Below are 21007 nucleotides of genomic sequence, written 5' to 3'. Positions count from 1 at the left end.
ACTAACTTCTGTTGCATCCATGTCATGAAACCAAGCGGGAACGATGGATTCTACCTCTTCCATCTCATGATGGAGTACAGAAGGGATCACCAACAGCTTCCCATGACAACCAGAAGCGATGATCATATCTACAAGTGGGTAGAATGCCAAGATGAAGCAGATTATAAACTTAGAGATGACTTCTTTCGCGTCGAGAGGGACAATGCGACGATCATCATTAAAGAAGTCAACGAAGAGAAGGGGGTGTTCCACCACGGCTCTATCGCGAGCTGACGTCTGAACTCGCATAGGCATGCAACAACAGAACCTCATGTCGTTCAAAAAGCTAGGGTGCATCCTCGAGGATATGGATGGATGGAAATTCTAGTGATTTAGGATGCCGATGATGATGATATGTGCCGGTTGAACTTGTATAATTTCTGTAGCGATGAAACTTTGTGATGTCCACAGTCCCTGCCGAACTTGCGTAATGCTACTTTGTTAGTTTGGGTACGATGACCGGCGTACCTCTAGTTAATTAGTTTGAGTACGATGAAACTGCGTTCATCATTTATGTTTACTATAGGTTGCATATATTTGTATACCCTTTCTTTTCGTGTTGCTCAAGTATATTTTGTTGCATATGATTGTACATTCTCATTTTGAAGATGCATCTCTAATAGGTACCTAGATCCTTGAGGTACATAGGAAAGGTTCCGGGAGTGTACGACGAGTGGCACGAGTGTCAGGCGCAAGTGGAGCGGTTCGCGGGCGCCAGCCATTAAGGCTTCAAAAGAAGACAAGAAGCAGAAGCTAGTTACTTGAGGTTCACGCTAGCGTGAGAGAGGAATCATAAACGCCGCCTCATGTACTGCATAGTTTCGCTCTCACTCATAGTGATAGCTCTTCTCGTCTATGTCATTGTTTAGATGAATGACGATGTAGTTGCAACTACTCGAGACATGTCATAACTCGTATCGCTATTTCGAGATGATGACGAGAGACATCATTTTGTCTTGGATGATGATTATGATGATGACATGATTGATTTGATGACACTATTTGTATGTGTATGATATGATCAGATTTGTATGTGTATATGATATGCTAGAGACTATTGTATAAAACCCTAAACAAAATTCAGCAGCACAAAATATGGAGCAGACTAAAAAACCAGAAAGTAATAACAATAGCGCAGGTATGGCATTAGCAGCACAAAATATGGAGCAGACTAAAAAACCAGAAAGTAATAACAATAGCGCAGGTATGGCATTAGCAGCAACGAGGTCTTAGCAGTAGCACTTTCTGTACAAGGACGGTACAGCTATTAAGCAGCAACACGCTTTGCAACAGACGCTACTTCTAGCCCTAGATATCAGTAGCTGGAGTGGACACGGGTTACTGCTAAAGGTTAGTTATAGCATCGTATTAGTAGCGCAGCTGTCCACGCTACTGATAAGCATATGACCCGCGCTACTGCTAGACTTTTCCCTAGTAATGAATCATGTTTAAGTAGAGATTACAGTGGGGAAAAGGGGATTTTACACCGCCGCATAGAGAGGGAGAGAGTTGGTGGTGACGGCGACGTAGTTGTTGGTGTATATCATCGTCATGATGGTTGCCCCGATGGCGCTTCGGCGCCACCGGGAGGGAGCCCCCCTCATTCTTTTTCTTCCTTGGTCTTCCCCCTAGATGGGAGGAGAGTTTCCCCTCTAGTCCAAGGCCGCCATGGCTCCCGGAGTGCAGCATCTCCTTCGAGATTGGATCAATCTCTCTGTTTCTCTTATGTTTTCGCGGCCGTTTTCTGATCCCTTCACCGTTTTTAAAATATCCGAAGATCTGTAACTCTGACTGAACTGAAAATTTAAAGGAATTTTTATTGATAAATTATCTTTCCTACAACGAAAGAAGGGCCCAAACCAACTTACAGAGTGGCCCTAAGCCATCAGGGCACCGCATGCCCACCCCTTTGGTCACGTCATGTTGGCTTGGGAGCACCTCAAACATCGTGTTGCCTTGATTCTTCTTTCCAAAATTCACATATATTAAAAAAAAACTTTGTAAATATTTATTGATATTGTAATTTTCAGTTTTGCTACTACAAGGATTGCTCTCCCGCCCTCTTTATTATCCTTGATGAAGACCCACATGTAGTGCCATCGTGCGTCCTGACCTTCATTCAGTCTTCCTTGTTCCTACCTGGCTACTTCCACATGTTCCGTTCCGGTCCATTTAATTAGGGTCAAGCAATCAAAGGCCCGGCTCCGTTCCAGCACATGCATGGAAATGCATCCTCCTCCCTGTCAGTACTATCATACTATCATACTATCATTACCTGCTACGAGTAGTGCACACATGCGACAATATCCAAAAGAAGGCTACTGACTGCAATTTGCTTTGTCCAATCAGTTCCGTTGCATGTGGGATGTCCAATCCGCCGGGGAAGCGTATGTGCACCGTCGTCGAGCTCTAAGAAATACATTAATTTCTCCGTTTTAGTTTATAATGCCGGCACGTGTACCTAGGTCGTCAATTCGACCAACTTAACTAGACACATATATTACAAAAAATATATTATTAGAAACTTTAGATTTTTTATTTTTTAATGATATAATTTTTATATTAAACAATATATTCTATATAAGTCAAATTGACGGCCTAGATACACGTGCATGCCTTATAAACTGTGACGGATGAAGTATTGTACTTGCGTACGTGCATACAGAGTACGTACAATACAGAAATGAAGACGGTTGCTTGCTTGCGTGTGTCCGCCTATCGCTTCCAAGTTTCTGCCATACCTTTCTTCATCCGTCTCCATTACGCTATGGTTGATGGATGCATGGGAGCAGGCCTGCAAAGTGACCTTTTGCGGTACGTTTCGTTTTTCCTCATATAAAAGGAGAGAGGTCCCGGCATCAGACGATCCTTCCAATCCCAATCCCAAATATGCATCCTTATGAAAAGTATAGTAAGCAATAAAAAAATATCTTTGTACAATAAACATTGCTTAGTTATTTGTCTACGTGCGTGCAGATTTTTCATGATTGAAATCATAGTTGAGGAGGTCCCGGCAAAAATAACAAAACCAGCTCTTCAAAATGCTTTTAGAAATAGTTTCTCGAGCATCGAAGTCCTATTTTCTCGGAGCATTAGGAACGTCTGTTCTTCACGGAAGGTTGCAAATATGTAGAACATTCAACGATATTTCAATTTTTTTTGTTCAAAAGGACCGTCCGTCGGAACGGATTGCTAAAAAGGACCGCATGCGACACCGAATGACAAAGTGGGCCCAAACCGCGAATTCCCCTTCTTCGTTGCGGTTTCGCCATAGCTTGGCCGTCTGAACGAATTCCCAGGAAACGGACTCGGATCAGACCGACCCGACGGACCCATCTGAACACGGCGGCTCCGGTCGGTCAGTCCTCTCTCTCCGCTCGACTCGTCTTCCCTCCCGAGCTCCATAAAAACAAGGCGTGCAAGCTACTCGTGCCGGCAGCTTCCTCCACCTCCCTTCCCCCATCCCTCCCCCCGATCCACCGATTCCCTCGCGACCGATGGCGGCGGCGGGGTCGATCCGCGTCACCATGGAGGTGGGCGCCGACGGCGTCGCGCTCATCACCATCTGCAACCCGCCGGTCAATGCTCTACACCCCATCAGTAAGCAAAGCACCACCCCGTCCCTCCTGCTTCCCGCTGCTACTATACCTAACGCCGTCCCTCCTCCGCGCAGTCATCCAGGGGCTCAAGGACAAGTACGCCGAGGCCTTCCACCGCGACGACGTCAGGGCCGTCGTGCTCACCGGTGAGATTTCCTTCCCCCGCTCCACCACACCCCTCGCAAATGATGCGGAATTGCGGACGACGGGCTTCTGGTCTGTCCCGTGACGCCTTCTTCTTTTCATGTGATTGTTGGTGGAACTCAAGTTAGTCAGTGGCGATTCCTGTTCTGCTCTGTTTTGGATGCTGTTCTGCTCTGTCCGCTCTCAAATCCGTTGACCGCCCAGCTGTTTCTTGGTCTGGGGTTATCCTCGTATGTGTATATTGATTATAGGATGGCCGTGGAGCTGTCGCCATCGTATCATTTTATTTCTGCTCATCCCTGTCAGCTTGGTGATCGTGATGCTAACCGCTTGGCTGAAAGCGGGAACCTCGCTAAATTAGTTAACTCAAGTATGAAGGGGGGCTGCTGCTTGCTATAGATTTTCGGCTACACGGAAGCTCCCCTGTTTCTCCACATCTCAAACAAAAATGGGCACCGGGTGCTAGTTTTGCTACTTTTGGAAGGACGTACCCTGACTAAATCTATGTACAAGGCATGTATGGTGCTATGACTGACCTGCCATAACAAGAGGCATACTTCTTGTTTTGTCACTGGACATAGGGGGGGCGTACGGAGTTGTCCATTCCAGGGATCTGGGCCAGGGTTGGAAAAAAATCAGTTAATGAAACTTGCTATTTCTGACACTTCTTGCTGTTCTGTATTGTTGTTATTTACTTTATATTTTATAGGCGCGGTGGGCAAGTTTTGTGGAGGCTTCGATATAAATGTATTCTCAAAAGTTCATGACACTGGTAAGCGGGTGCCTACATTTGCACGGTTGGCAAATTGGTTGTTGGTAGCCAAACCTTTCTAGGAGAGTCCTTTTCATTTTCTTACACATTAAACATGGTTTCGCAGGAGATGTGTCGCATCTGCCAGATATGTCTTTTGAGCTCGTGTCGAATATGATGGAAGGTTTGGCATTTTTGTTTCTAATTTTGTCATAGTTCCTGTCGTCTTTGAATAATGGAACTCTTTAGGTAGCTCTAGTTTGTATCGAGATCATGATATCTGGGCCTGATTGTAAAAACCTGTTTACATGCAGATGGCAAAAAGCCTTCTGTCGCTGCAATTCAAGGCCTTGCTCTTGGTGGTGGTCTAGAGTTGACTATGGTCTGTCATTTTTGTTGCCTGTCCTGCTGAACATTTTTACATACCCTGTATCTGAACCTAAGTCCTTTTTTATCATGTAAATGGCAAATATATATATATATATATACAATATATATATATCAGGGTTGTCATGCTCGGATAGCTACCCCTGAAGCTCAACTTGGACTACCAGAGCTAACTCTTGGTGTGATTCCTGGAGCTGGAGGTAGGGAACTAGATCCGACAGCTTGAACTACTGCTCTTATTTGGTTGCTTTGTATTGGGTTCTGTCATGGACATGAAACTTTTCTACTCATCATGTAGGAACTCAGCGTCTACCGAGGCTTGTAGGTCTGCCAAAAGCAATAGAAATGATGCTGGTGAGTCTAATCTATCTTCTGTGTTAGTTGTTGCACTGTTCTAGCTATCGCCAGATAAACTTCTTGTCCTAAGTTGATTAATAACATGTCCAGAGTAAATTAGCCAAAAGACATGTAATAATGAAGAACAATTTTAAGTGAGTGGCTTGAGTTATATTCATTCAAATTCAACCCTGTAGTAAGAAGGTTTTCAAAGAAAAATGAATGTTGAAAAACTAAAGCATAAGTAAGAATCTCATTTCAAACTGTAATGCCTGGTACATGTATGTAGCACCGAACATAACAGGCACCCTTTTTTTCGAACAAGGAGTGTACGTGTAGTGATCATCTGGAAATTAGTCTCATCCTATCTTACTCCTATCATGCTCAGTTATAATTAATGCATTCATAAAATTTGCTTCAGCAATCGAAGTTCATTACGGCCAAGGAAGGAAAAGAACGTGGTCTTATTGATGCACTTTGCTCCCCTGATGAGTTGATAAAAATGTCGCGCTTTTGGGCTCTGGAGATTGCAAATCACCGTAAACCTTGGATAAGATCTCTTGGCAGAACAGATAGGCTTGGTTCACTATCTGAAGCTCGTGCTGTATTAAGTATGGCAAGACAGCAAGCAAATAAGGCTGCAGCAAACATGCCACAGCACCAGGCCTGCCTAGATGTTATTGAAGAAGGTGTACTATATGGAGGCCATGCTGGTGTTGTGAAGGTTTGAATTTCCTATTTGTCTTAGTACATACACTTATCATCGATGTGCTTCTCTTGGCTAAACAGCTAGCTGGGCACCATATCTCCCAAAACCTTCTAGAGATTAGGCTACTCTTATTATGTCACCAATATGCCCTAATTTAGCAATTGCTGATAAGCATAGTGTAAGAAAGGCCCTAAGCAGCCATGTCTCTACAGTCACAGCAGTTTCTTAGAAACATTTAGATTTATTAGCTCATTTTTGCCCAGAGTAACAAATTAACTTGGCAGTTGTCTTGGTATCACTGCTCTGCATAACTTAGGCTCCATTTGGCATCATGTTGGATTATGATAGTCCAGCTTATGTACACAGTTTTTTTAATCTGTTTGTTTAACCAACCCATCCTTACTTGCATGGCTTTTTTAGCAGCAGATATATAATACGGTCAGCACAGTAGCAACCACAGACCAAGCCTTAAAAATATAACAAACTTCCATGTAGTATAGTGATGACAATGATTGTTGCTTTGTTCTGTTATTTATTATTCCTTATACATGTGTTTGGTGTACCTAAATAATGCAGGAAGCAAAGGTTTTCAAGGAGTTGGTAGTATCAACCACATCAAGGGCACTTGTCCATGTATTTTTCGCCCAGCGTTCCACCACCAAGGTTGTTCTCAAAAGTATAGTATTCTGTTTAACTTTTCTTTACCTGATTCACTTTTCATGTGCTGCAACTGTCTTCATTTTGCTGCACATGTTGAACTACAATGCAACCAAACTATGTTACAGAATATGATACATGATATTAACTAACCATGCAACCAGACTACATTACAACATATGATACGTGGTCTTAAGTAAGCTTTGCTCAAATTGCAATGCCATATGTGAACAAATCAAAGCTAAATTGCTGCAAGGATGTCATTTGATGTGTAAACTTTTGTTTTGCCCCCTTTGGTTATTTGTAACCTCATGTGCTGTCTGACTCTTACAGTTGATTATTTCAGGTACCAGGTGTTACTGATATTCAACTCAAACCTAGGAACATAAGAAAAGTTGCTGTTATTGGTGGTGGTCTTATGGGTTCTGGAATTGCAACAGCCCTTCTTGTTGGCAATATATCTGTTGTCCTCAAGGAAGTAAACCCTCAATTTTTGCAAAGGGGACAGAAAACAATAGCAGGTCAATTTTGTGAAACTACTGTAGTAGCATTTTCTGGATTTTATCTTTCCAATAGATATTTGGATTGTGATTTCTTATTGATGGAGTGTTGAAACATCAAGTTACTACAAAAGGTGTTACTGAACAACAATGATTATCTTTTGCACAGGAAATCTCGAGGGCCTTGTCAAAAGAGGCTCATTGACCAAGGATAAAATGAGCAAGGCCATATCACTTCTGAAGGGTGCATTGGATTATTCAGATTTCAAGGATGTTGATATGGTTATTGAGGTTGTCCCCATAAGTTTGATGATTTAAACAAGAGAAAATAGTTGTGCATATATATTAGGTTGCCTCTAGTTTGTGAAGCAGATATTCATGACACTGTAGTACATTAACGAATCTTATGAAGGTTCCCATTAAAATGATTGAGGAATTTTAACAGATAACTTTGATATGCTTATGCAATCTATTACATAGTCACGTAGCACACTTGCTTGTTAGGTTCTTATTAATATCTTCTCTTCTTTTAGGCTGTTATTGAGAAGGTTCCTTTGAAGCAATCAATTTTTGCTGACATTGAGAAAATCTGCCCACCACATTGCATACTTGCAACGAACACGTCCACCATCGATTTGAATGTTGTTGGCGAGAAGACAAATTCTCAAGATAGAATTATAGGGGCTCATTTTTTCAGGTTTGTTGTTTCTTTTGGGTTATGGTTTCACTTCCTGAAAACTAGCAGTGTTCCAACTTAAGAAGTGCACTAAGGACTTGTACATCAAGGTTACTGGAACATATCACATCAATCAAATTTGTTAACAGGAGCACGCAACTATCAAATTGTTGACACCATATGTTACCACTTTAACTGGATGCATCTAAGTCACGCTGTGAAACAAAACTTGTTCTTCATAGAAGGGAACTTGATGGTTATGCAAGTTGCTAAAATGAAGTTAGCCTTAATTCTAAGTGTCAATGTGCCAACTTTGCATGCAAATTCCCAAATATTCTGAAGTTAGTAGATGTAGGAAGGGTATTCTTGGTGTTAATTTACTGCATGATAATTTTCTTCTGATTTGTCATCTAATGTCGAGTGGTGTTTATGGAACATCTATATGCATAAGCATGACTTCTAGTTCCTTTTCACAAGTTTCTTTTTTTCTGAAGGAATATTAAAAAGTAAATCACAAGTTTCTCTAAAAGGATAACCATCATCAATTCCTGCATGAAAAAAATGTATAACAAATTGTTCTGCTCTTTAATCAATTGCAAAATGATGTTTGCATGTCCCAAACGACATGTGGCCATTTGCTGTTTTATTTAGTACAATTTCAAGTTAGATGCCTATGTCTTCATAGGGTAGTAGCTGTTGCAATATTTTCTTACAAGTGTCTATTTTGGGGGGTTATAGGAAGCTATTTCTATTTAACTTTGAAACAAATGTTCGAAAGTATGTTACAGAGATGGGATTATATGGAAATAATACTCCTTGAGTTTTACTGGTTTGGATGATATATCAATCCTTCAAGCTTTACTTGCTTACAGAAAAGGCGCCTTTCTAATGTTATGTTATTTGCAGCCCTGCTCATATTATGCCCTTGCTTGAAATTGTCCGGACGGAAAAGACATCACCACAAGCTATCCTTGATCTCATCACAGTTGGGAAAATAATAAAGAAAGTCCCCGTTGTGGTTGGCAACTGCACAGGCTTTGCAGTAAATCGTACATTTTTCCCTTACACACAAGGTGCTCAGCTTCTAGTTAGTCTTGGCATTGATCTTTTCAGAATTGATCGAATAATAAGCAACTTCGGCATGCCAATGGGACCTTTTCAGTAAGTTCTTTGACTCAGTTTTTATGTCCATGTGAAATAGTGGCCAATGGTCTCAAATTAAGTTCCTTCTATGGATGAGCAATCAAATGTTCCCATTCAGCTATGCACATATTTTTTCTATTTCTTGATCAAGACGTTTCAGTATTACTGTTTGTTCACTTACATAGGATAAATCAGATGCAACCCACTACAGAGTAGTATTAGTATAATATTATGGTCCACTATGCACATGTATTTGAGAAAAAAGGTGATGTATTAGAATGTTAGCAATCAAATAATTCGAACTTAATCAATGATATCTTCAAAAATATATAGATCAAGCATTATTTGCCTTAAATGATATTGTAATATATGTTAATAGATATTGATGGTGAAAAATGTGTTCTGCTTTGGAGACCATGCCAATGTCGAAACAATTAACTGACACCCTTGGAGTATGCTTGTTGTGCCTTAGCTAGCTTGCTAGAATGTAAAATACAGTGTTCAGGCATCATCCACTGACTGTTTCAATTTTGTAAAACATGAGTTCTTATGTTTGGCTGTTTCCACTCCCCTGCAGACTCCAAGACTTGGCTGGATATGGAGTAGCCTTAGCAGTAAAGGATATCTATGCAGCTGCCTTTGGAACACGGAATTTTGACTCTGTTCTAGTGGATTTGATGGCGGAGACCGGGCGGCAGGGTATGCATCTGAACCTGCTTTTGCTCCAGCTATGGGTTACAGTCAATAGGATGGGAGGAGACTAGACCAATAGTTACTGCACCATTTCTGTATATGCATTTTTCACAACTGAAGTTTCCGTGTTACTTTCCAGGAAAAAGCAATGGAAAAGGTTACTACCTTTATGAGAAGGGTGCGAGGCCAAAGCCTGACCCTAGTGTTCAAAATGTGATTGACGAGTACAGAAGACAGGCAAAGACAATGCCTGGTGGAAAGGTTTCTCTTCCTCTTTCTAACTGTTTGTGACATTGTTTCTGCATCTATGAAAAGATGTCGTGCTACCTCATTTGTTAATGGAAGATTTTCCTGATATTGATACATTGACTTGCTTGCAGCCGGTTACTTTATCGGATCAAGATATATTGGAGATGGTTTTCTTCCCAGTCGTTAATGAAGCATGCAGGGTCATGGATGAAAATGTGGTGATCAGGGCTGCTGATCTGGATATTGCATCTGTTCTTGGGATGGGCTTTCCCAAGTACAGGTAGACAGTTGCTGCTTAAATCTCTGACTGTCCTAAATCTTAACCAGTGAAAAACTGCATTCACTCGAAATATGATTAAATGAGATATACTGGTTGAGATTGTACTGCTGGTTATATGTTGTTACAACTTATGAACTTAATTTAACACTTCCTCAGGCTAGCATTGTATGTCTTATACCAGAAATGATTTAACACCAATTAATTTTAGCTTAGCACTTGAGGCTAGTGAGTTAGCCCTATAGCTGATTGTTTTTCAAATCGCCATGTTCATGCCTTCCTCTCAATTTAGTTGATAGCTTTAATGATACTAAAGTAGTTTATAGTTTAAATAAATATCTGCAACCTATAGTTTACCAAATGTAGGATACAGTCCCTGTTGGTTGTAGTCCTCTGTGTAATGTGTATTTTTTCATTTTTCTTAGATTAGTATTTTTTTCCCATTATTATCACTGTTTGTTGAAGGAGGTGTGATGGTTGCTTTGGAGTAAGAGTTCTAATCTTTGCCTAATAATGAAGGGGTGGCCTCATCTTTTGGGCTGACACGGTGGGAGCATCTTATATACATTCAAAGCTTAGCAAGTGGGCTGAAATGTACGGTGATTTCTTCAAACCATCATTGTATTTGGAGGAAAGAGCGAAAAGCGGCCGACCACTGGTACACTCTTGCATTCTCCCTCTTCCCGATGGATCATCTTATCCTAATTATGTTGAATTGTTGCATAGTATTACATTTTAGTTACAAACAATGATAAACACAAATGTTCAAGATTGTCACAATTATAACCAGTGTATGACTTGCTTAACATAAAGGTTGTGTCATTGCTGGAGATGATTTATTAACTTACGACTTTCAACAATTTTTCTTCTGACTGTCAAATGTGTGAATGATATGAAAATAAAGTCTACATTCATTATTCATTGTTTAGTCTTGGTGTTGTCAGTCTTGCTTCTTGTGGTAATGGTGTGAAGGCATAAAATTCCTTGCCATCACATTTAGGGGCATCTCATCAGTTGAAATATTGTGATGCACCTAAGTTTGTTGGAAATTAAACATGTCATGATATCTGCAGGCTGCGCCACGGACGGCTCACCAAGTTTCAACGAGGTCACGCATGTGAGGCGCTGCATATAATCGGAACCTGGCACAGCTACTGCTCGACCAACTTCCATATGTGGTATTCAAAAGACCTCCAAGGGAAGTGTTATCTGTAGTGTGTATTGGACATTACATCACGTTCCCAGTTTGTTACCTGGGCTGATACAACAATAAGAAAAATAAAGAATAAATGTCTTGGCATACTTTTTATTGTTGTAGTTTCTGTGCCTCATCACTGTGCATGTATGTAACTACTCCCTTTGTCTGAAAATACTTGTTGAAGGAATGGATGTAACTAGATGTATTTTAGTTCTGGATACATCTATTTTAATTAATTTCGGCGATAAGTAATTTCGGACGGAGGGAGTATATGATAATAAATTGTGGTTATGTTGTAAGTAGAGTTTATGTTATACTCCCTCCGTTCCAAAATGAGTTAATATGAAGTTTAAGTCATTTAATTTGAGACGAAAGGAGTATTTGTGAAGTTTGAATTTGCACATCACAATTCGGGGGAACGGCATCTTTCTGTTCTTTTTGAGAATTCACAACATTGTCCAGAAGGGCATGGCAAAACCCCTTCGAATCCTTGCCAACCGAACGAATGGACAAGGGCATGGCAAAACCCCTTTGAATCTTGCCAACCGAACGAAGCCTGAATCTTCGCCCGTTAACTGTATCCAAGCGCGTGTCTAGCGTCCACCATTCGTAGTTTTCAAACTTAGCAAACAGAAACTAGTCTCTGCTCTTTGAGTAGGATGTTTTGATGACCGAGCTCCATGGAGCCCTTTATTTAAAAAAAAATCAAAAATCAAACTTTTTAACTTTAAAAATTCTGAAAAAATACAACTATACAAGGAAAAAATGTATGTGTGTGTAAAAATTCAAGATGAAATACTTGTAAAAAAAATAAATTTTAACTTTAAGGATAAATAGTATCATGTGTTAAAAAGTCTTGGATTTGTTTTTTCTGCATAGCATATTTTGTCCTAAAAATTTACATACATGTGCATTATGCTTACATGTATATCTGTATTTTTTCGGAGTTCTTTGAATTATAGAAGTATGAATTTCAATGAATTTAGGGTTTTCCAAAACCCGGCGGGAGCTCTTTGGGCTTTTATAACTTAGCAAAAGGGAGCCCTTTGGCCTTTTATAAGTTACCAAAAGGGAGCCGCTCTTTGGCCTTTTATAACTTAGCGAGCCGACAGTAGCGGCGAGGTTCGAATCCTTGCATCCTATATTGTTCTTGTTGATTAGGAGCTGCCACAATTGCTTCAACCGGAGCTGGGTATGAGCACAACGAATTCCAGCAAAAGCTCTGCTTAGAGCATGGCTAATAGCCTTTGATGGCATTTGGAGAAGCTGCTGGATGTTTGTATACAAGTTACAGCTCCAGACTGGAGAACATAAAAAACTGCCCCTTCCTTCCCTCTCTCACTGCACATCTCTGCCTCACATCACATCCCTTGTCCATGTATAACAAACGCAACAAACACTTGGATTTATACAACAAATTTCATGCACACACACATGACACTAACCACCCTAAAAGTAAAAAAGAAGAACAACAACACAACATTATAGCCTCGATTTAGGCCCGGTCGCAGTTTCTTCATTCTCTGTGCATCCTTTGATGGTCGCGCCTCCTCATGTTCTCCCAGATTGAGACGAGCAGATTCATGATGTAGTAGTAGACGGTGCTCACACAGGTCATGACGAAGTTCCAGCAAGAGGAAGGCCAATACCATGGATAGAGCAGACGAAAGAACAGGCTTATCACGTGCCTCGGATAGCGACCCACCTGTACACGCATAACAGTAAGCCATCAAACATAATCAACACATTATTTACTAGCCATTGGGATGGTGATGTAGCCCCATCGTGATGGGGCTCCATCACCAGTAAATTAGGATTTAACAGTATCCATCATCACGAGTATGTGCACAACTATCATGATTCAAGAATAAACGGGTGCGGTACAATGAAAATATTGGTTGCAAGGTATATTATCAGGGGAGGGGGTCATTTTGTAGACATTCACTCTGTTTTGCTCTGCATACGCATGAACTCCCAATCTCAAACTTACTCCATGTGTTCTTTGTCAAAGTTGTCAGAATCTGTGTTCTTTGTAATTCTTTACATGGTATGAACTTCAGTTAGGTAGACCAAACCATGATCTGCATCTACAACAAATCTAGCTGGATTGCTTATGGCAGAAGCAAAATATGTTAAGATAAATTAGAAGTATAGAACAAAGATTAAGATAATAAGATGGCACTCACAGGAAAAAGTAAATCCAACGTATTCCAGGCTGCATGCCGGACGGCTCTTGTTGGATAGGCAGGGCCTCCAGGAGATGTGAAGCTATACAGGCATGACTTTAGTCTGGTGCTTGTACTCATCCTCAACTCCCAGCCTGCGCTCATCGATTTCCTTTCAGGATAAAATGTGATATTCCAGTGGAGAAATATACATATTCACTGAAGATAAATGTTCTGGCTAGCTAATACCTTGAAGGATGGTCATGCGGGAAAGGTAGTGTAGCAGTACTGGCTCCACTTTTAGCTTCTGGAGCTGGATTATTAACAACGAGCAAATATTTAGTCTGCAGAAACGACATAGCATGTCATATGGAAGGAGAACAACGAATGTTCCATTCAGATGGTAACCTGATCGGTGAGTTCAATCACAAAGTAATCTGCAGCTCCACCAACCAAGAAAGAATTCGGGAAAGTAGGGAAATGCTCAAGAAAACTTGTAAGCAAGTGATCTGCTCATGAAAAATTGCAACAGTTATAGTGGCAAACAACAAACAACCAGCACCAAGAGTGTGGAGAAAAGGAACCTACCCTGATCATAGAACAGCATGAATCTGGAGAGGAGGCAGAATAGATTTCTAGCAGCCTGTACACAATTATCAATCAATATTTATTGATTACTGAACATGCTTACAAGAAAAGGCTTGTACATTTCTGTGCACAGAGAAAGAGAGAGAGAGGTCGACCTGTGGTGATATCTTAATGAGTTGATCTGGAACTAAAGAGACTTCTTCAAGGAGATACTGTTCAAGGAACAAAGGATGTTAGTAAGGGTGTAAAAATGCATGCTGCACAGTTCCAAACAGAGGTACAAAAGCATAAACAAACAAATGCTTACATGATAGAATGGGAGGAAGTGCCTTGTATTAGTTTGAATGTCAATCCTGTCAGAGATATAAAATAAGGTTCTATCATAAGTGGGAGTTTGAGGCAAAAAGGGAAGGGGCATCATTGCACAATCATACCAAAAAACGTTAGTAGCTCCTTGGACAAGAGCAGAGCTATATCTTAGTGATACTTCCTTCCCCTCAAGAGGGACTTCAAACAACTGCAATTTACCAAATGAAGTACAAACGAGAGTTAATACAACTTGCATCATCTTTATCAACAAGACTAAATAACTAATGGAGGATAAATCAACATTATGCCCTCACTTAAAATTGCCATGTTTAGGGTACAAGGTACATGTGGCAACATGGTAACCAGGACAGTGGGTTGCACTAGGTTTACGATCCGAAAAAGGTATCTTATCTAGAGGCCATCTTGTAGTTTCATTTTGAATCTAATGTATATTTTATATATCAGCAGATTACTGGAAAGTGCTATAGAAAGAAGCGAGGTGACACAACCTATTCTTTCAGGTAGATCCGAAATGAAATCATCCAAGTCGAAACAGAAACACGGCTTCCGCAAAAACATGCAGATAGATAAATAACCCATTGCAAATCCTAATATCTACAAGAGCACAAGTTCAGTACATACCCATCTGTGAAAAAGAAGTGCAAATATGTTGGCTGCAAAGGATTGGCTCCAGAGTTGTACTATCAACTCAAGTATACGCCTCCCACTTTGAGGTACTTTGACATAGTGATTTGCAAGAATCTCGTAGAAGCACAAATGGCCGTCTTCGCGTTCGTCTACTGGAGCGATTCCCTCATCATTGGTGCTCAAAATCTTATCTGTTCATCAGAAGCAATGATTGTTGTAAAGATACCACAATAGTTTTTTTTTTCGTTTTTTAGAGGATACCACCATACAAAATAGTATCCCCCCATTTCCAAATAGATGTCATTTTAGCCTCTCCTACAACGATTTGTTAAATATAACATGGCTGTGAGCTGGCACGAACTTGAGCGGCAAACCATTTGAATGCACCAACAGCGGCCGGCATCAGAGGACGATTAGCAGAACAGATGCTGGAAAATCAGAGAAATGCTGGCACGCACCTCGAGCGCGGTCGTCGACCTTGAGCGCGATATCGGCGAACAGCTGCTGCAGCAGCTTGAGGCGCTGTGAGTTGGAATTCAGAGCCTGCGCACAAACACAAACAACCAGTTTTAAAAATAATAATAATCCAAGAACAGCGGTTTTAATTCAGCCTGAAGCTTCCGAGGAATTGCAGCGAAATAATTAGGACAACAGCCCCCAATTGTAAACAAAGCAATTGATCTGGCTGAACCTTTTGAAACAGACCGAAATCACAATTTTTTTCCCTACATCAATTGTAAGCCCACTTGCAATAGAATCTTTTTCATATATCCCCCCCCCCCCCCCCCCCCCCCCCCCACACACACACACACCCCACCACCACCATTTGACATTCGAATCGAACCAGAATCCCACTTTTTAACTTTCTATCAATCCCCCAAGTGGCAAAACCGATCGATCGACTCCGAGAGAAATCAATCAAACCAACGCAACGAAATTGGCCGCTAAGAGCCAGCGAAGGTGGAGAAAGAGAAGAACTCGGCAACCAGGCGGAGGGAGCGAAGAGAGGGGAGGAGGGGTCGGGGACGAATGCGGGGGGGAACCTTGTGCAGCTTGCGCTCGATCTCGAGGGAGAGGGCCTCGAGGTGGTCCGCCGTGCGGGGCCGCATCGCCGTCCGACCGCCCTCGCCGGGATTTGGGAATGAATGGGGACGAGCCGCCGGCCGCGCTCGGTATCCGATTGTACGGCCTCGCTCCTATTTTTCTCCTTCTCCTCCTCCTTGTGCGTTGCGTTGCGTTGCGTGCGTGCCGGTGTTCCTTCGGCGGTCGCATCTGGGCCGTACACGTGCCGGCTGGACGGATGTCCCGGCCGGTTTCGAGGTCGGCTGCCGTGGCGTGGCGTGCCGTGCTGGCTGCTGGCTCCGACGCGTGTGAGGGCAAGGGACACGCACCCGCCTCCACGTGGATAACTCATGATTGTTTAGCTGCCATATAACACTATCATGAGGTTGGTTGTAACGGGGAGTATTGTATACTACTCCCTCCGTTCCTAAATATAAGTTTTTTAAGATATTTCACTATGAGTCTACATACAGAGCATAATGAGTGAATCTATACTCTAAAATATGTCTATATACATCCGTATGTAGTCCACTAGTGAAATCTCTTTAAAGACTTATATTTAAGAACGGAGGGAGTATTACATAATACTAGTGTATGATACTATACATACGTAATGCATAATATTATGTGCTACTATCTAGAACGGTTTATTTATTGTCATGCTGCAGTAGCACAACATTTAATATGATATGGTATCGTAATATGATACTCAACACTCTCTTTTCTTTATTTAATTATATGCCGCCTCATTAAATATGTCTAGTTCGCATGCATGATATTACTTATGATACTCACATTACGACCGGCCTAATATTACTTTTATAAGGCTGTCCGTAACAGGAAATATCATATCTAGTATCATGATGCTAGTGTATGATACTATTTTCGTAATGTATAGTATCATAGGTTAGTATATATCTAGGCTGCCTTATTAATTGCCATGCATGACACAAAGTAATACAACATTTAATATGATACAATATTATAATGTGATACCACATCTTTTCTTTTCTCATTCAATATGTGACACGTCATCAAATAAGTCTAGTTGACATGAATGATACTGCTTATGCTACTTTTATTACGACTAGTCTAATGCATGGTATCATAAATTACTCCCTTCGTCCCGGTGTATAAGTCATCTTACGAAAACCAAAAAAATCCCAAAACACTTAGGCACGGTCATTAACTTCACTTTGTTTCTTATTTTTTCACATGAATAAAGGAATCAACCAATAAGAGACGTGGAACGTGTGTGTTTTTAATGACTTGAGACTAACTAGCATGACATGTTGTGGTCAATTCATTGCATGCAATAGTATCAATTAGCAAATTAACATTGATTTCTCTTGTTTTCCTTTTCGTCTTGGCCATGATGCACAACCTATGATGACTTATACACGGGGATGGAGGGATTAGTATTTTAGCTTGGCTTATTAATTATCATGCATGACATAAACTGGCACAACACTTAATATGATACAGTATCATAATATGATATTACATCCTCTTTCTTCTCATTTAGTGATGTGTCATATTATAAAAAAATTCTAGTTGACATGCATAATAGCACTTATGATATTTCTATTACGACCAACCTTAAAGAGCAAAGTGACAGAGAAAGTATGGTAATAAGGAGTGATCTTTTGTTGATGAAAATTAGGGTTATTTATACTCAATACATGACGGTTTATAAAAGGGACAGTTGCCAAAAGTTAACCGACATAGTATTGATTAATTACATAATTAATACATATTAATTATTCCTACATTTTCATAATCAATTGTTGATCTTGTAAATAGCCATCTTCTTGATAAGCACTTCTTTGGAAAATAGTTTCGTCCCTAAGAATATTCATTATTCCATCTTGAGAAAGACTCCTTCCAAAACCCCGTGGAAAAAAAATATAAGGATGATAGTACGTGATATGTTGTTAAAACTCTTTTAAGCCCAATGGAAAAAATAAAAAGAAAATGATACAACATATAGTGATTATTGTCTCTTGATAACTCATATGAGAAAACCTTTAAAGAAGGAGAAAACTCATTAGTGAATTTAGATAACGATAAATATGTCTTGATTACTTCTTTTAAAACCCCGATAGAGAAAATAGAAAGTATGCCATATTATCTTTGATATGAGAGTGCCTCATTAAAAATCATTATGAGAAAATTTGAGAGAAAAATCATAAATAAAAAAGTGTGATCTGATACACCATTAAAAACTCCTTCAAAATCCAATGGAAATAATATAAGGAGAAACTGATGTGACATATGTAAACACTTATATTTATATTTTCTCGTTAAAAACCTTCTATGAAAAACCATTAGGAAAAAGCTCATGAAGGGAAAAAGAGTACAATATATGCAATCTAACGATTGTTAATAGGTTATAATTTGGGAGATTCCTCCTCCTAAACTTTGCAAATCTAAAGGATGTGCCATACCAAATCCATTAACATGATCATGACACTATGAATAATCCTTTGGGGTTGTCAATATTTTGCTTGCAAATTGTTTCCTCGCCTTTCAATAATTTGTGAGGATAAGTAATTTTCGAGAAATGTGCTTTATTATATTACCCTTCATATAACCTGTAGGTATTGAGTAACACAAGTTGTAGCATCTTGATAAATCAAGTTATGTGATTATCATGAATCTCAACCACATGATTTTGAGTGTGGTTAATCATTCTATTAAGACATATTTTGAAATGCTTTTAGATAAAGTAGTTATCTCAGAATGACAAGTGAAAGTAGCCATGAAAGTCCGTTTAGATGATTTCTATGAGAAGACTATTCCAGTGAATTCAATCATTGATATGGCGTCGTTGGGATCAAATAAAGGGCCAATATCATTGCATCATATCATGGTCATATATTGATTCTCGTGATGGAGTTGCCCAAGATTTATTTTGAGCTTGAGACATAACTTGATATTTATTATATTTACTATCTGTGTTTTGTTGGGGATTGCACTCGTAATAAAGATAACAAATATAGTGTCAGGCGTGACGTAGGTTGCAATATATGAGTGCTTTGATATTAGTGATATATGGAACTTCACGTCCTGCTATCACTTCATTATCACCCTAGGTATGAATGGATTTGTACCTTATCACGGTTAGTATGACCATACAAGTCTTTTATTGCGTGATATATATATCCACATTGAACTTCTCATATATGTTTTTGGTATATGTCGGCTGATATGTTTTCTTGAGAGAATGCTCAAGTTGTAATCTTAAGCTAAATTTGGTTGAATCCAAAATTTCCATCTTGAGATGATTTTGTGTATGTTTAGGTCTTGTAGAGACATTGATGATGAATTCATCGATATACACTAAGGTGATGTAAGGAAATCAAATTTTAGGATTCCTTTATTAACACATAAATAATAATCATCTTTTGAGTAATCCCTTAAGAAGGAACTCATCTAGTCGGTAATACTATATGATTTCTGACCATTTGAAGTCATAGAGTGACTTCTGAAGTTTTACATACAAATGTTGCGATTTACTTTTTGGGTTCAGAATTGTAAGCCTTCAGGGACTTCAGTATAGATTTCTGAAATGAGTGACCCATATGAGTTTATAGTCACTGCATCCACTAAATGTATGGATAATATTATTTGTACTGCCAATGTTATTTATTTTTAAAACATAATTCGACTCATACCAAGTGGGTATGTTACATCGTAGTTTGATGTCGTGTCTCTGTGTGAACCCTTTTGCTACAAGCCTTGCTTTCTCACCACCTCATAGATTTTGTTTGTGAATGAGACGTTATTTGTATTCCATATGGGAGATACTTACGAGGAGTATATATTACTATGATAAATACACCTCTTTTTCTGAGCCAACGCTATTCTTCGTTACGTGCTTCCTTTTTTGTGGACCAATATAAGTGCAAGAAACACTCTACCATGGATTTTGGTTCAGGGCCCAAAAGGTTTTAGCAATTTTGAGAAGATATATATGTAGACAAATGTAGTCTTTATTTTATATGACTCTGGTGGAATCAATCAAATTTGTGGAAATGTATTTATTCCTTTTAACTCCTTGTGATTTCCTAGAATAATGGAGTTAAGGTGTTTCGATGTTCCGGCACCATAACGTTTGTGCACATTTATATCGGGCTTTAGATGATGAGCATCATGTGAGGTGTCTTCCAAATTGACGTTGAATTACATTTACTAGTTGAGGATCTAATTTCCTCAGTTTCCGCGGAGGCATATGAGAAATTATATCTCATGTGGTCGGATCTCTCCCCTGTTGCTCTCCTTAGGGGAGAAAAGTGATTTATGAGGTACCTCCACTCTTTTTGACACTTTAATGCAGTAATATTAGTTTAGTGACACCTTGTCATCACTAAATGTATGTGGCAGATTTGCAATGTGTTGCAAATGTATGATTTTCTAAACTTCTAGTTCAAATTCTTTGAGTATGTGGATATAAGGATTGAATGTCAATAACATTTTTAATTTATTTCTGGAAATTCTTTGTGATACTTATCTCCCCCTAATGCCAAAAAATATCCGTATTGCTGATGCAATCAGCATACGAGCTCTTAATAATTTTGATCGACGGATAAATTGTTATTCCTCACATAGATCGTCAATTTTCCATGAGGGCCCATTGATGTACGCTGGAGTGGTGATACCAGTATGTAACCAAATTATCGCATACGTGAAATACTTTGTTGATTTTCACGTAGTTACTACCAGGGAAAAGTAGCATGATATGTAGTTGGTATGATTTAGATCATAGTTATGGTGTGTAAGGCCGTATTTCTCCAGCAAGAGGCTGGTAAATTTACAATTCTTTAAAAGTGGTCATGTAATTCATTTGATTATCTTTTATAAGAAATTTAGCTAAA

The 21007-nt window shown here is 39.7% G+C and overlaps 2 protein-coding genes across 2 annotated transcripts; one reads left to right on the top strand and one right to left on the bottom strand.

The window, feature by feature from the left end:
* Positions 1–3267: 3267 nt before the first annotated feature.
* On the top strand, positions 3268–11572 carry LOC123442709 (peroxisomal fatty acid beta-oxidation multifunctional protein-like). Its single transcript, XM_045118828.1, has 18 exons — positions 3268–3639; positions 3713–3784; positions 4492–4554; positions 4661–4717; positions 4848–4915; positions 5039–5120; positions 5219–5274; positions 5678–5980; positions 6542–6628; positions 6969–7143; positions 7292–7413; positions 7656–7819; positions 8705–8959; positions 9519–9640; positions 9774–9895; positions 10015–10163; positions 10680–10818; positions 11234–11572. Exons 1-18 carry the CDS (start codon positions 3537–3539, stop codon positions 11279–11281), a joined length of 2187 nt encoding a protein of 728 aa, XP_044974763.1. The 5' UTR covers positions 3268–3536; the 3' UTR covers positions 11282–11572.
* Positions 11573–12566: 994 nt separating this feature from the next.
* Positions 12567–16287, bottom strand: LOC123442707. The gene is made up of 11 exons (XM_045118827.1): positions 16112–16287; positions 15527–15611; positions 15063–15259; positions 14546–14628; positions 14419–14464; positions 14267–14323; positions 14112–14166; positions 13932–14032; positions 13773–13836; positions 13545–13678; positions 12567–13063 (listed from the first exon to the last, which is right to left on the bottom strand). Exons 1-11 carry the CDS (start codon positions 16175–16177, stop codon positions 12875–12877), a joined length of 1077 nt encoding a protein of 358 aa, XP_044974762.1. The 5' UTR covers positions 16178–16287; the 3' UTR covers positions 12567–12874.
* Positions 16288–21007: the final 4720 nt, after the last annotated feature.

This window comes from Hordeum vulgare, chromosome 3H, assembly GCF_904849725.1.
Source record: "Hordeum vulgare subsp. vulgare chromosome 3H, MorexV3_pseudomolecules_assembly, whole genome shotgun sequence".
Lineage (NCBI taxonomy): Eukaryota > Viridiplantae > Streptophyta > Magnoliopsida > Poales > Poaceae > Hordeum > Hordeum vulgare.
The sequence above is the reverse complement of the archived record's forward strand: the minus strand, read 5'-3'. Positions and strand labels throughout refer to the sequence as shown.

What these genes read in the sequence shown, in the direction of transcription:
- LOC123442709 (XM_045118828.1), top strand. Translation starts at nt 3,537, where the DNA reads ATGGCGGCGGCGGGGTCGATCCGCGTCACCATGGAGGTGGGCGCCGAC. An exon ending in CGTGTCGAATATGATGGAAG is followed by an intron (nt 4,718 to 4,847) that starts GTTTGGCATTTT and finishes GTTTACATGCAG; the next exon opens with ATGGCAAAAAGCCTTCTGTC. An exon ending in GCCATGCTGGTGTTGTGAAG is followed by an intron (nt 5,981 to 6,541) that starts GTTTGAATTTCC and finishes TAAATAATGCAG; the next exon opens with GAAGCAAAGGTTTTCAAGGA.
- LOC123442707 (XM_045118827.1), bottom strand. Translation starts at nt 16,177, where the DNA reads ATGCGGCCCCGCACGGCGGACCACCTCGAGGCCCTCTCCCTCGAGATC. An exon ending in GGAGCTACTAACGTTTTTTG is followed by an intron (nt 14,465 to 14,545) that starts GTATGATTGTGC and finishes TATCTCTGACAG; the next exon opens with GATTGACATTCAAACTAATA. An exon ending in TCATTAAGATATCACCACAG is followed by an intron (nt 14,167 to 14,266) that starts GTCGACCTCTCT and finishes AATTGTGTACAG; the next exon opens with GCTGCTAGAAATCTATTCTG.